General features: G+C 44.2%; 1 protein-coding gene and 1 long non-coding RNA gene across 2 annotated transcripts in view; both read left to right on the top strand.

The window, feature by feature from the left end:
* LOC137528522 (uncharacterized) overlaps nucleotides 1-14,877 on the top strand; it is a 49,926-nt gene that overhangs the window by 17,999 nt on the left and 17,050 nt on the right. The gene's annotated exons all lie outside the window — the stretch shown is intronic.
* On the top strand, nucleotides 9,056-11,896 carry LOC137528520 (C-signal-like). The gene has a single exon (XM_068249834.1). The coding sequence runs from the start codon at nucleotides 9,111-9,113 to the stop codon at nucleotides 9,882-9,884; it is 774 nt and encodes a 257-aa protein (XP_068105935.1). The 5' UTR covers nucleotides 9,056-9,110; the 3' UTR covers nucleotides 9,885-11,896.

The raw sequence follows: 14,877 nt of genomic DNA, 5'->3' as shown, positions 1-14,877 counted from the left end.
ACATTGATTCAAGTACTCTTTAATCGTGCACAGCATTATCACTGAATACTATAGCATCATGCTCTGGGGGTGCTTCTCTTCAGCAGGGACAGGGAAGCTGGTCAGAGTTGATGGGAAGATGGATGGAGCCAAATACAGGGCAAACGTGGAAGAAAACCTCTTGGAGTCTGCAAAAGACTTGAGACTGGGGTGGAAATTCACCTTCCAGCAGGACAACAACCCTAAACATAAAGCCAGGGCAACATTGGAATGGTTTTAAACAAAACATATCTATGTGTTAGAATGGCCCAGTCAAAGTCCAGATCTAAATCCGATCGAGAATCTGTGGCAAGATCTGAAAACTGCTGTTCACAAACGCTGTCCATCTAATCTGACTGAGCTGGAGCTGTTTTGCAAAGAAGAATGGGCAAGGATTTCAGTGTGTAAAGCTGGTAGAGACATACCCTAAAAGACTGGCAGCTGTAATTGCTGCAAAAGGTGGTTCTACAAAGTTATGACTCAGGGGGCTGAATAATTATGCACACCCCACTTTGCAGTTATTTATTTGTAAAAAATGTTTGGAATCATGTATGATTTTCGTTCCACTCCTCACATGTACACCACTTTGTATTGGTCTTTCATGTGGAATTCCAATAGAATTGATTCATGTTTGTGGCAGTAATATGACAAAATGTGGAAAACTTCAAGGGGGCCGAATACTTTTGCAAACCACTGCATTGTTTTTTGTTATAGACGCTATTTGACGTTTAATTTCCAAATTGGTTTGTTGTTACAGACGGTATTTTGCCATTTCATTTTCATTTATTCAACCTATTTAGCACTAAATTTTCGTTTATAAGCTATAAACGAAAAATATTGTTTTACAGTACAACTTATAATTTCGGCTATATAACACGCCCTTTTTTCCAGGCGCCCTTTTTTGATGCACGCCACTGGCTGGCTGCGAGTCTGTGACAAACTGCTCACCCTCAGCCGCTCTATTCTACCTCAGTCAAGACAGCAGTGCCACCTCCTCCCTTCCGCTGTGCACATCAAATGAAACACTGCTGATCTCCTGTCTCCCCCCTCCTCTCTCAATGTCAGATTCCTCGCACAGCACAACAAGCTGCTTTTCCCCAATGATGACCTCTTCACCTCGCTCTGCTCTCACTTCTCCTCCTACCCTGACTGCATGCTGTTAGTGTAAACACAGTACAAACATGCTGCCCCTGTAATCTCTGCGCCTGATGCAAATGTTTCATCTTGCTTCATGAGAGAACCGGCCCTGGGCATGCTGCACTTATGCTGAATACTAACAGACACAAGATCACAGCAACGTTACCTGACAATGAGCATTCCCCGACGCGATCCAACTTTCTGCCTCAGCCTGTTCGAAAAAGCGACGGCACATGATGGGCGCGAACAAGAGTTCATATGATCATGGCAGTTTGCGTGGGAGTTGTCGGGGATCTTAAAAATCCGATCCACTGTGGCAGTCGTTATCACCACATGTTGCAAAGCATCATTCGCCTAATCGCGCACTTGTACCTACGTCACAAGACTGCGGAAACGATCACTGGTTCCTTAAAAATAAGTCAGTCTTCTGGAAAAGCGCGCACAAAATTGCTATGTGCGTATGAACCGTCAGTAATTATGCGTGCCTTTAGAATAGGTCAAGGTCCTAATCTATGTAGGTTGTGATGTATTTACCCCCCTGGCGCTCTGATTCTCTTGGGATTTTAGGGTCTAAAAGAAGTGCAATTTTTTTGCAGGCTTTTAGACCCTAAAATCCAGAGAGAATCAGGCTGCAAAGAGATCTGCAGCAGCCCCAGCACTTTACCTCCCTGGGATCCAGCGCTGCAATTCTCCCTCCATCCACCGGGTGATGCTGTAATTCTGTAGTGAGATCGGTGTCTGTCGTCATGACGACAAACTGCAATCTCACCAGGGGATGCAGAGACTTGGAGACAGGAAGCAGAATGTCTCCCCCGGAGTCTGGATCCCAGGGGAGGTGAGTGAAAACGCTATACTCTGCACAGTCCTGCCACCGGCTACCACGTCACACTCGGGGTTACCGCTCTTGGCTTGTTTTTTTCCAACTCGAGTCTGACTCGTGATAAGCGCTAAGGAAGTTAAAGAAGCAAAAAACAAAGATCATTTCAACCCATCGTGCTCTAGGACAGCGTTTATCAATATTGAAATCAAATTATTATTCTTTTTTTCTGATCCAGAAATTGAACTTTCTAATTCTTTATTTATAGACACAATCTATTTTTTTCCAGAGTTTTCGTACAGTTTTCTCATCAATGGGAAAAAATGAAGTGTGTGATACATCGGTCAGATTTTTCAAAAGTTACAATCAATCAGTAAAATTCATCCTAATTCTTAAATGAGATAAAAAAAAAAATCAGGGTTTTGTGCTCGCCGTGAGCACATGGCGATATTCGTCCCGCCCCCACACATCATCATTGGGCTAAACTTTGACCCCTTACATCACAGTCAGCAGGCAAATGGCAGCCAATCATCCTGCACTCCCTTCACAGACCCCCCCCCCCCCTCCCCGCCCCTTATAAAAACACATTCGTGCCTGCCATGTTCCAGTCTGTCTTCGGCTGGAATAGTGAGAAGAAGGGACAGAGATAGGGAAAGCGTTAGCTAGGCTTGCTTATTTTGATCCTCACTGACTGACTTGCTGTTAAAGCAACCCAAACAGGGCTACTTCATCCTTCTGCTGTTTTGTGTGTGTGTGTGTGTGTGACACTCCACAGCCCACAGGCACCCACCAAGCATAGCTGGGACTAGGTCCTCCAGCACCCAAGGCAGAGACACCAAAGTGCGCCCCTCCATCTCTCCCACCCCAGACGTCGCACACTGATTGCTATTAGACTAAGAGGCGCCCCAGGGCCCCCAAATCTCTAGTTACTGTATCTGGCTTGCAGTAACTGCCATGTGCCCCCTTGCCCCCTTTTCTTATTTCTCTCTGCTTCAAACACAAAAGGGGAATGATAGCTGAGTGAGTTGTGCACCGCCTACTACTCTGCGCCCTGAGACTGGAGCCTCTCTCACCTCTGCCTCGGCATGGCCCTGCCACCAAGAGCTGTGCCCAATGCCCGCTACTATAATTGTCTGTCACATTAGACACAAGCACAATAGTACTCCAGGGCCACTGTATTGTGTTTGAACTGTAGCATATCTCAGTGTCTGTCTGATACTCCACAGACAGAGCCCACTGGCACTGACCCACTCCTGTGCCCACTTCTAGTGGTATATAATTGTGTGCCACATAACATAAGCCCTCCTTTCACCCCAACTCCACACCACTATGGCCCTTATTCAGTTCACTTTTTCTCTTTAAGAGACTCTGTAACAAAATGTTCAGCCTTATTTCTTTTATCCTATAAGTTCCTATACCTGTTCTAATGTGCTCTGGATTACTGCAGCCTTTTCTAACTGCACTGTCTCTGTAATATATCTACTGTATATTCCGGCGTATAAGACGGCTGGGTGTATAAGACGACCCCCCAACTTTTCCAGTTAAAATATAGAGTTTGGAATATACTCGCTGTATAAGACTACCCCATTTCCAATGCACACCAAATAAAAATTTTAAAAAACCTTCTTATAATGGTGCTATGTATGAACAGGTACTGGTGCTGTACTGTATGTGGTACCCAGTATATAATAGTATACAGGTGATTAACTGGTTAGATTGGTCAACTCTCCCTCTCCCTAAGTGGACTGGTCAGCTCTCCCTGTCTCCCTGTTTATCAGAGCAGTATGTAAGAATAGATTGTGCTGTGCCCATAAAACACGCCTCTTTCACCCTTCTGGCCCACCCTTGTATCCTATTTACCTCCTTCTCTGCCTCTCAGATCTCGCACATGTGCACCTGCGCCGCTTCACTACAGTCCTCAGCAGCGAGATCTGAGAGGCGGTAACAGGATAGGGCGTATCACAAGGCACCAATGACACCCGACGTATAAGACGACCCCTGACTTTTCAGAAGATTTTCAAGGGTTAAAAAGTAGTCTTATACGCAGGAGTATACAGTAATCTTCTTTTCTTTGTCAAGCTTTGTCGACCCAGGGGAGGAATGGGCTACCTCTGTTGAAATAATACAAGTTATGCACGCCCCCTGCAGGCTCTGTGTGCTTTGTTTACTCCTCACTCTCTGCTCTCAGTTTCAGCTTGTCTGTGATGCAGTTTGCGAGGCTGAGGGAGCTGCCTGTCACATGCTGAGAAACTGCGAGAATCTCAGACTGGAGTGCAGATAATTCACTATGTAATAAAAACTCTGTCTAAAACTGGCGATTTAAAGCCAGAATCGTGGCGGGGAGCGGTGGAAATGACAAAGAGGGATCCAGGGTATCACAGTGACTCGATTGGTATGTTTTTTTATTGTACAAATTGGACAGTACAGATTTAAGTGTTCTCCTAGGAGATAATTTTTCATCATATTTTTAACACAACTTTTATAGCACTCTGCAATGGAAAAACTACTAAAAAGTGGGAGAAAAAGTACTGTCAAAATCATTTTGAGTGTTTTCTTGCTTGCTGGTGGCTTAAAAGGCATTTTGCTAAGGTGTGAAAATATCTCCTGGAGAAAAACTTAGGAGAAAAGATGAATTGCATATGGCCCTATGTCTGTACCCAGTTGTTGCTTAAAGGATAACTGAACAGAGAGGGATATGGAGGCTTCCATATTTTATTTCCTTTTAAATACTACCAGTTGCCTGGCAGTCCTGCTGATCCTCTGCCTCTAATACTTTTAGCCATAGACCCTGAACAAGCATGCAGCATATGAAGTGTTTCAGACATTATTGTCAGATATGTGAAGAGTAGCTGCATGTTCCTGGTGTTATTCAGACACTACTGCAGCCAGATACAACAGTAGGGATGCCATGCAACTGATAGTGTCTTAAAGGTCATAAATATGGCAGCCTCCATATTCTTCTCACTTCAACTGTTCTTTAAAGGTTTTATTTTACAAAGTACAGTGCCTTGTTTCTTCTTGATTGCATATTGGATGTTCCTCTGTTGTGCATGTATCCTTAAAGCATGAGTCCAACTGACCAATCTCTCCAGCAAGACATGACAAATAACATTTATATCACACTTTTCTCCCAGCAGACTCAAAGCGCCAGAGCTGCAGCCACTAGGATGCACTCTATACGCAGTAGCAGCATTATGGAGTCTTGCCCAAGGTCTCCTCACAGAATAGGTGCTGGCCAACTGAACAGGAAGAGCTAAGATTCAAACCCTGGTATCCTGTGTCAGAGGCAGAGCCCTTAACCCTCTGGCAGATAATCCCGACACTGTATCGGGGTGAAAAAAGATGCCCATTTAGATAATCCCGATACAGTGTCGGGGTAAAAAAAAAAAGTTTCCCAGCACTTTACCATGGGTTGCCCTGGTACAGGGTGCACAGTCCCCTTTCTCCGGACGGTCCCCAGTGTCTCTGATGCCTTCTGGTCAGGACGAGCCTTCAGATCCCGCCCTCCGATCCCGTCCTCTGGTCCCCTCCGGTTCGCATCTCTTTCCGCATCTCTTTCCGCGTCCCTCCACCCTGTTGTGCCCTCCGATCCTCTCCTCTGGGCCTTCCGATCACGTCCTCTGGGCCACCGATCCCGTCCTCTGGGCCACCGATCCCGTCCTCTGGTCCCCTCCGGTCCCTCCTCCTTTCACGTCTCCTTCCTCCTCTCCTTTAGCCACACGCAATGACGTCGCACGTGAAGTCGACGCTAGGGGGCGCGGCGGTAAATTTGAATTTGTATTGGATTGAATACACATGTATCCAATCCAATACTCAGTAAAAAATAACAAGTTTGAAACAGTATAAATAAAATGACACATAGGAAAAAAAAAACACCATTTGCTGTTTGGATTTTGCTGGTGACACTTGCACTGATATTTCTGCTGATTTTTCTGGTTTTGACCCTTGCTTGGACTATCGACTATTCTATCGACTGCCGCCTGGATTTGACCCTTGCTTTTTGATAACGACAACGCTTTGATTGCCGCCTGGATTTGACCCTTGCTTTTGGATAACGACGACGCTTTGATTGCCACCTGGATTGACCCTTGCTCCGAATAACGACTACGTTTTTTCTGCCGCCTGCCCTGTAATGGCTTCCAGCTCCCGTAGACGCCTCTCCCCGCGAACCCTGATGCAGGAGTTTGATGACAGCGAGGATGAGCAGCTGTTATTCTCAGACTCAAGTGACAGCTATGTGGCGAACATGTCATCATCTGACTCAGAGTCTGACAGCGATGACTTCACCGAAGAGGTTGAGAGCATCCGCACATGGATCGCTAAAGACCCTACCCAGAATAATCCTGCCCCCCCGCGATTCCCATTTACAGGCGAACCCGGCCAAAAAGTTCCCTGTGATCCTAACCCCCTGGCCTATTTGAAACTTTTTTTGGACGAGGCCATAATCCAAATTATAGTGGAGGAGACCAACCGCTATGCGGAACAGCAGCCTGGTCCATTCAGGAGGTTTGCTAGGGGAAAAAGGTGGGAACCAGTCACCCAGGATGATATATGGCTATTCCTGGCCATCCTCATCCTCCAAGGGGTTGTGGGGAAACCCCGCCAGACATCATATTGGAGCACCAACCGACTGATTGCTACACCTTTTTTTGCGACTGTCATGTCAGAAAACAGATTTAGCCTCATCATGAAAAACCTGCATTTCATGAATAATGAGACCTTTGATGAGGCCACCCATCCTGCCCCCAAACTGTGGAAGATCTACGACCTATTTCAAATGGTCATACGCAAATTTCAGTCCGTGTATGTTCCAGAAAGAGACGTTAGCGTAGATGAAAGCCTAATGGCGTATAAGGGGAGACTTGCCTGGAAACAGTATATCTCTTCCAAGCGTGCCAGATTTGGGATAAAATCGTTTGTATTGTGCGAATCTAATTCCGGATATATTTGGAATGCCATTATATACACTGGTAAAGGCACACAATTTGACCCCAGCTACAGCCAGTTTGGCCTTGCATCTGCCTCTGTCCTCTCCCTCATTTCACCGCTTCTTGGTCAGGGATATTGCCTGACCACAGATAATTACTACACCTCCCCTGAACTATATGAACACCTCATCAGACACAAGACTGATTCATATGGCACTGTCCGGCCTAACCGTCGCAATCTGCCATCAGCCTTTTCAGCTCAGAAGCTGAAGCCAGGGGAAATCACAGCATGGCAGAAGGGTAAACTGATGGCCCTCCGCTGGAAGGACAAAAAAGATGTTTCCGTTTTGTCAACAGTCCATAACACTGACACTGCTGCAGCCAAGAATCGTGCTGGGAAGACAATCCAGAAACCCCAGGTCATTCTGGATTATAATCAGACAATGGGTGGGGTGGACCGTGCTGACCAGTGCATAACATTCTACCCCGTTGTGCGCAAACAGCAGCGCAAATATTATAAGAAAATCTTTAGACATCTGGTGGAGCAGTGTCTTTGGAATTCTTATGTCCTCTACAAGAAACAAAATGACAGGCCTCTTCCTCACTTTGACTACATTTTGAAGGTTTGTGAGGAAATATGCTTACAACATCAGCAACCACAACCTGAGGCGAATAGACCAGGACGTCGTGCCTCCTATGTCGTAAATCCAGTGCGACTAACAGGACGTCATTTTGTAGAGCATGTGCCACCCACTGAGCGCAAAGCAACACCTACCCGCATGTGCGTGGTGTGCTGCTCTAAGAGGGGGCCGAATGGAAAAAAGGTGCGCAAGGAGACGCGCTTTTACTGCCCTGAATGTGATGTAGGACTTTGTGCTGTCCCTTGCTTTAAAATATTTCATACTCAGGAAGTGTATTGATGTTTCAATACTTTTTGTGCTGCAACTGCTGCTTGATCTGAATTAAGATGTTTTGTTTACGTATTGTTACTATTAAATGTTTTTTTTTGCCATGATTTTCATGTTTTATTATTTTATTATGCTTAGGATAAGCACTAGAACCTTGTTTGCTAATGATTTGGTAAGTTACAGGCCTGAAATATTAAAAAAAAAATTCATTGGAAAATTCCATAGACTTTTTTGGACAGAAATTAAGGGAGAATTGAAACGCCCAGGAGGTTAAAGAAAACCTGAACTAAAAATTAAAAGTCAAAATAAACATACACAAGTCATACTTGCCTCCTGTGTAGTCTACTCCTCAATCTCTTTTTCCTCTCCTGCATCCTGTTTGTCCACCGTGATCAATGGAATACTCCATCCTCCATTTTGAAAATGGCCATAACACCATAACAGCTTTCTGGTTAGCATACAGTTAAACTGTAACATCGCCCACTTGAGCCATAGAGAAACATGGACACATCAGTTCTCCTCTCAGCTGTAACTGACAGCAACTGATATATAACTGACAGCAACTTATATATTTCAGTTCTGACAAAATGTTGTCAGAACTGGAAGGGATCACTGTCAGAAGAAAATGTTGAGCTTCTGAGAGGAACTGATGGCAAGGTAACTATGTAATGTTCATTTGAAGTTAACTCATGTGTTTATTTTAAATAATTTTACTCAATACAGGTTCCCTTTAAAGAGAAACGCCGACCAAGAATTTAACTTTATCCCAATCAGTAGCTGATACCCCTTTTTACATGAGAAATCTATTCCTTTTCACAAACAGACCATCAGGGGGCGCTGTATGGCTGATATTGTGGTGAAACCCCTCCCACAAGAAACCCCTCCCACAAGAAAAGTACGTACTCCTAGCAGTTTCCTGTCTGTGAACCTTGCTATATTGTGGGAAATAGCTGTTTACAGCTGTTTCCAACTGGCAAAACCATGCAGCAGCTACATCACTTGCCAGCAGTAAAATGTTCACTGGAGTTCCTCTTTAACCATTACACTATCCAGCAAGCATCTAGTGCCAAGTGTAGCTAGTGCCAAGTGTAGCAAATGCCATTGCTACTAAGAACCAGGAGCAATGGCACTTCATATAATGCTCCTATTAAATAAATAGTCATAGTTTTCTGCCCTATGGATGTTTTCTCTTTGTCTTCTGTTTGATTTGGAGTTTGGTTAATATGTTACCCAGTGAGTAAAGTACAGCAGAGCTCACAGCAGACAGACAGCTTCTTGTTCACCACTCACCATCCAGAAGACATGGCAAAGCTTTCAGTTCACAGTGTTCTAATCACTGGTTCCAGGAGAGGGGTGGGCCTAGAACTGGTCAAGGCCTTCCTTAACAAGCGCAATCCTCCGGTCCACGTTTTTGCATCATGCAGGAATCCAGAAGCAGCTGAGGAACTGAAATTCATGGCCTCCAAATACTCAAACCTCACCGTTATCAAGCTCGACGTAACAGATGAAATGAGCATTAGAGCAGCGTACACTGATATTGAAGCTAGATTGAATGGACGGGGATTGAACCTCCTCATAAATAATGCTGGAACTAACGTGGTCCATGCTATGGATGCAACCACTGCCAAGGAGATGATGAAGGTCTATCAGACCAATGTGGTTGGGCCAATGATGGTGACTCAATCTTTCGCTCCTCTACTGCGGAAGGCTGCGCAGGAAAATGCAAGCAAATTAATGAGTTGTGGCAAGGCGGCTGTGATAAACATCTCCAGCAAGTTTGGGTCCATAGATAGCATCTCAGAGGAGCTCCTTCCTTTCCTTGGGATCGAGTACTGCTGCAGCAAGACGGCACTGAACATGCTAACGTGTTGCCAGGCCGAGACCTATGGAAGGGACGGGATAGTTGCCATTGCTATCACGCCTGGCTGTGTCCAAACCGATACAGGTGGCCCGAGGAGGATGCCGACATGGGTGGTCCAGGAGAATGTAGGGCGCATGATGGAAGTTTTTGACACCCTTACTGAAAAACACAACGGGATGTTTCTGGACTGGAAGGGGTTGACTGTACCATGGTGAACAGTACAAGAGGGACAGTCATAACAACCGTACTCTTGAGTCACTTGCATAGCGGTTCTGAGAGTTTTGAGTGATGGACAGATAACATACAGCAACAGTTGCATCTAATTTAAGTGGACACTACAGCTTTAGGGCTGGGACCCACTAGGCATCACTGCAGCACTTTAAAATCGCTGCAGCGCTGTGTGCAGAGATTCCTAGGGCGATTACACCCGTGTTTCCCGGTGATTAAAAGCGCTGTACAGTAAACTGTACATCGCTTCCAACAAGCGATTTTTTTTTTAATAAACTTAATTATACTCATCAGGTGTCTGGATGTCCAGCTTCTGTCTGTAGAACTACGGACTAAAGGAGAGGTCATAGGTGCTTCTCTAGGACCAATCAGAGAAGCGCCTGTGGCCTCTTCCTTTAGTGAGCGGGGCTACGGACGGATTTCGGACATCCAGGACACGTGGTGAGTATGATAACGTTTATTTACTTTTTGCTTTGTTTTCTTTTTTTTTTATATAATTAACCACTTCACAACTGAAGGGTTTTACCCCTTGAGCACCAGAGCAATTTTTACCTTTCAGTGCTCCTTCCATTCATTTGTCTATAACTTTATCATTACTTATCGCAATGAAATGAACTATGTCCTGTTTTTTTCGCCACCAATTAGGCTTTCTTTAGGTGGGACATTATACCAAGAATTATTTTATTCTAAATGTGTTTTAATGGAAAAATAGGAAAAGATGTGGGGAAAAAAGTATTATTTTTCAGTTTTCGCCCATTATAGTTTTTAAATAATGCATGCTACTGTAATTAAAACCCATGAAATGTATTTGCCCATTTGTCCCGGTTATAATTATGTCCATATCACAATGTTTGGCACCAATATTTTATTTGGAAATAAAGGTGCATGTTTTCAGTTTTGCGTCCAGCTCTAATTACAAGCCCATAGTTTATAAAGTAACAGTGTTATACCCTCTTCACATAAATATTTAAAAAGTTCAGTCCCTAAGGTAACTATTTATGTATTTTTTTTATTGTAATTTTTTTTGTTTTTATTACAAAAAAAAAAATTGGGGAGTGTGGGAGGTAATGAGTTAATTTTTATTGTAAAACTAAGGTATTTGTATATAAAAAATGCTTTAGGGTGTAGTTTTACTATTTGGCCACAAGATGGCCACAGTAACTTTTTGTAAATGCGTCCTGCAAGCGTACAGGAAGTACGCTTGCAGGAAGTTCAGGGAGGCTGGGAAACGTTTTTTTTTTCTCATAGAAGCAGCTGATCATTGCGGAGGGCTTAGATTAACGAACAGGAATGTTTTTTTTTCCGTTCATTGATCTCCGGGCGAGCGGGCGGCGGCGTGCACGAGAGCGGGAGCACGCGTACGAGCGAGCGGGAGCGCGGGCAGCGCGGAAGGTGCAGATATCTCCGTCCCTGGGGGTGAAAGGAAGGAAAAAGGGACGGAGATATCCGCACCGTTGGGGGTAAAGTGGTTAAGTTCAACTTTTAACCATTAAGCTCAACAACTAAGTTGTTTATTTTTCAAAATGGTATGGAACTGGTTGTAATGCCTTTATATGACCAAATGTTGTAATATGTGTATGGTCACTGTGCCAGTAAAATATTTTTTCCCAAAAAATTTGAATCGCTTGGCCCCCCCAAATCGCTACAAAATTGCTTTTCAAAGCGATTTTGCAGCACTTCTATACTTAGCATTGAGCGCTCAAATGCGCTCAAAATACTGCATGTCCTGTGATTATTATGATTAATTCTAAACACTAGTGGGTTCAGTCCCATTCAAATACAATGGCAAAGCGTATTTTGGATATCGTCGGTAATTCCAAAACGCTGCCAAAAAATGCCTTAGTGGGTCCCAGCCCTTACTCTTATGGTGGTTCTGGATTCTGCTGTGTGATTTTATTCTTCCAGTTCCTGTTCCTCTCTGTGTGTTGGCTGTCTCGCTCATGGTTAGCAGGTTTCATTTCCTGCTCTGCCCAAATAAATGTCTCCCAGGAAAACACAACGGGTGTAATATTTTTATCACGGCGGACACAAATAGATTGTTTTGAGAAAGATTGTCTCAAAACTGAACTGTTAACAGAGATGGTGAGTGAAATGCAAATATTTCCAGCTTGTATGTAAATGTCATGCAAAATGTAGGCAGCTCGGAACTGGGCCAATCGAATGCTTTTTCTACCATTTTTGATTGGTCTAATTCCCAATTGCATACAATCGACACATAAGTCAGGAATATTTGCATGCCACTGACGGTCTTTAACTGTCGAGATGGGGCAGGAAAGTGGAGCCGGTGTTCAGAACATCCAATGAGGTCTCAGCTGTTAAATGAAGCAAATGTTCTGATTGGTTGCTCTAAGAAGAAACAGTTTTCATTTTGTTCATGTCCTTTGCACCTATTTTGATCAATCAGATACGGATTTGAGCATCCCTGCTAGTATTTAGTACAATTTTGAGATTTTTTTTGCCTTTGCATTTAAATGAACTAGGTATGTTTCCAAAAATTGAACAGCAGGTGGCAGCAAAGTACCATGTCAGAAGTATTTATTCTTTATACAAAGGGCTTGATTCACTAAACTGTGCTAACTCATAGCATGACTGCGCTAGCGTTTTTGCGTGCGTTTTCGCGCACTATCACAAATTTTACAAAATTAGTTTGTCTTAAGACTCTAAGGCCTGGGAGCCATACGCGTTTCATTGCTTATCACAAAATTCCTGCCACGATTTCACTGTGTGCAGCCACTGATGCGATTGCTCCCAAAATGCTGCAGCCTGATCACTGAGTACAATTGCTGAGCGCAAGCACTGCTTTGGAACCACCCCCGTAGGGTTCCACTGCCATAGCGCTTTGACGATTGCTGCCAACATCCAAACACTCAAAAAAAACTGCCTGGGGCCCACTAGAGGCACTTTTCTGGAGATTAAGAATCACTCATGATTCCCAAATCATGGAAGTCCCCGATTTGGCTCTGCAGTCATTAATGAGATCACTCCAGGATCAATGCTGTGCTATTGCAACCAGTGATGCTCAAATCCGATCTGGATGAAATCCTGTTAAATTCAAGTCACCTGTGCGGGCTGGGCGGGGGGTTTAATCTTACCTATCATGACATCTTCTTCGTCCGTCCCTCGGCGCCTCCCACTATGCGCTCCAATCCGGCGTCACGTGACTATACACTTCCTCCTTCAACCCGGAAGGAGGAAGAGTTTTTAGTCACATGATGCTGGATTGGAGCGCATTGTGGGACGCGCCGAGGGACGGACAAAGAAGACGTCATGATAGGTAAGATTAAACCCCCCGCAAGGGTGACTTGAATTTAACAGGATGAAATCCGGATCGGATTTGAGCATCACTGATTGCAACACTGTGAGTGGAAACTCCCCCATAGGGTTCCAGCATTGCAGCGCAATTGGCAAACACTGCAAAAGTGCTGTCAGTGGGCCCAGGCCTAAGGGCTCGTTTTCATAGGGTGCACATGCAAATTCAGATGGGGAAAAGAAGCCGGTTACAATCAGTAGACTGCTGTCCAATTTCCGTGTTGGGAAAAACAAGGACAGCCTGCAGCAAAAAATAATGTCATGCATGGTAAGGCTAGACTGATTCAGATGCATTCTCGCATCACAGGAAGTACTATCGAGCATCCCACAAGGCCACAAGACGTTTGCGGGTGGAAGAACAATGTACAAATGCTGAAAATCAACATTTAATTTTGTACTGTGGTGTGTGAACAGATCTCTCTGACTATTCTGCCATGGTCATTCACAACTACATTTTCTCAGCATGCAAGCGTACTCTCCTTTCTCCTCTCCCAGTACTGCTGCTTTTTGTACTGTTGTCTGTAAGTTCAAAAGTCTATATCACAGAGGCATTATATAAGAGGTACTGAGAGCTAATGAGGACCTGAACTCAGAACTCCCTCTTTGCTCTAAAAGATAAACAACAGCATAATAACATTTAAAGAATAAAGAACGTATAATAACCTCTACAGAAAACATTTCTTTGTTACAGCTGATACAAATCCTGCAATAAACCTGCAGTGTGTCTACTTCCTTCTTTCATGGAAGCAGAGAAAGGGTTAAGATCCTGTGTATGCAAATTAGTTGCTTTGCAGAAGCAGCCAGCTGACACGGCTGAGAGATCAAATTACACTGGTGATTAGTCGTAGATGAGGGGAAATTAGACAGGCTAAACTCTCTAAATACATACAGGGTGTATTTCTCTTTCCTTTAATCCTGTGTAAGAGTTCAGGTCCATAAGGCCTCTTGCACATTGCGATGTTAAAGTCGCACGTTAAACCAACACCTAACGCAGAATAACTCACAGCAATGGAAAATCAATGGCCTGTTCACAGTGCAGACGTTGTGTTGGTGTCTAACACGGCACGTTAAGTGAAAGTGCTGCATGCTGTGCGTTATACACGTTTTTAGCTGTGTTAGACTGTTTGCACATGCTCAGTAACACTTGGCAACATACTCTTCATTGCCTCTATTATCTACTATATATGCTGTATGCACTGGTAACGCTGTGTTGCGACTTTTTAGCCGCGTTGCGTTGTTAGTTTTATGGTGCGACTTTAACGTCGCGTCAAGCCGCAACGTCCTAATGTGAAAGTAGCCTAAGGCCTCTTTCACAGTGGGACGTTAAAGTCGTACGTTAGAAAATTTTATAACGCAGACTAACGCACAGCAATACAAAGTCTGTGCGACATTCACAGTGCACACGTTGCGTTGTGTGTAACATGTAGCAATATTTAGGAAGTGCTGCATGCTGTGCGTTTAGCAATACATTTGCTGCGTTATGTGTGTTGCACATGCTCAGTAATGTGTTTTTTTTTTTTTTAAATGTAACGCCTGCACCGTTTTCGTTCCATCAGTATGCGACGAAAACGGCGCACCAAGAGACACATAACGCAGTGCAAAATAACGGCCAATTTCATAACCTACATGCGCTGCGTTAGGGGCACGTTGTGCGACTTTAACGTCGCATCA

The sequence above is a fragment of the Hyperolius riggenbachi genome, chromosome 8 (assembly GCF_040937935.1).
Source record: "Hyperolius riggenbachi isolate aHypRig1 chromosome 8, aHypRig1.pri, whole genome shotgun sequence".
Lineage (NCBI taxonomy): Eukaryota > Metazoa > Chordata > Amphibia > Anura > Hyperoliidae > Hyperolius > Hyperolius riggenbachi.
This window is presented reverse-complemented; position numbering and strand designations above follow the sequence as displayed.

Coding starts and splice junctions, on each gene's coding strand:
- LOC137528520 (XM_068249834.1), top strand. CDS start 9,111: ATGGCAAAGCTTTCAGTTCACAGTGTTCTAATCACTGGTTCCAGGAGA.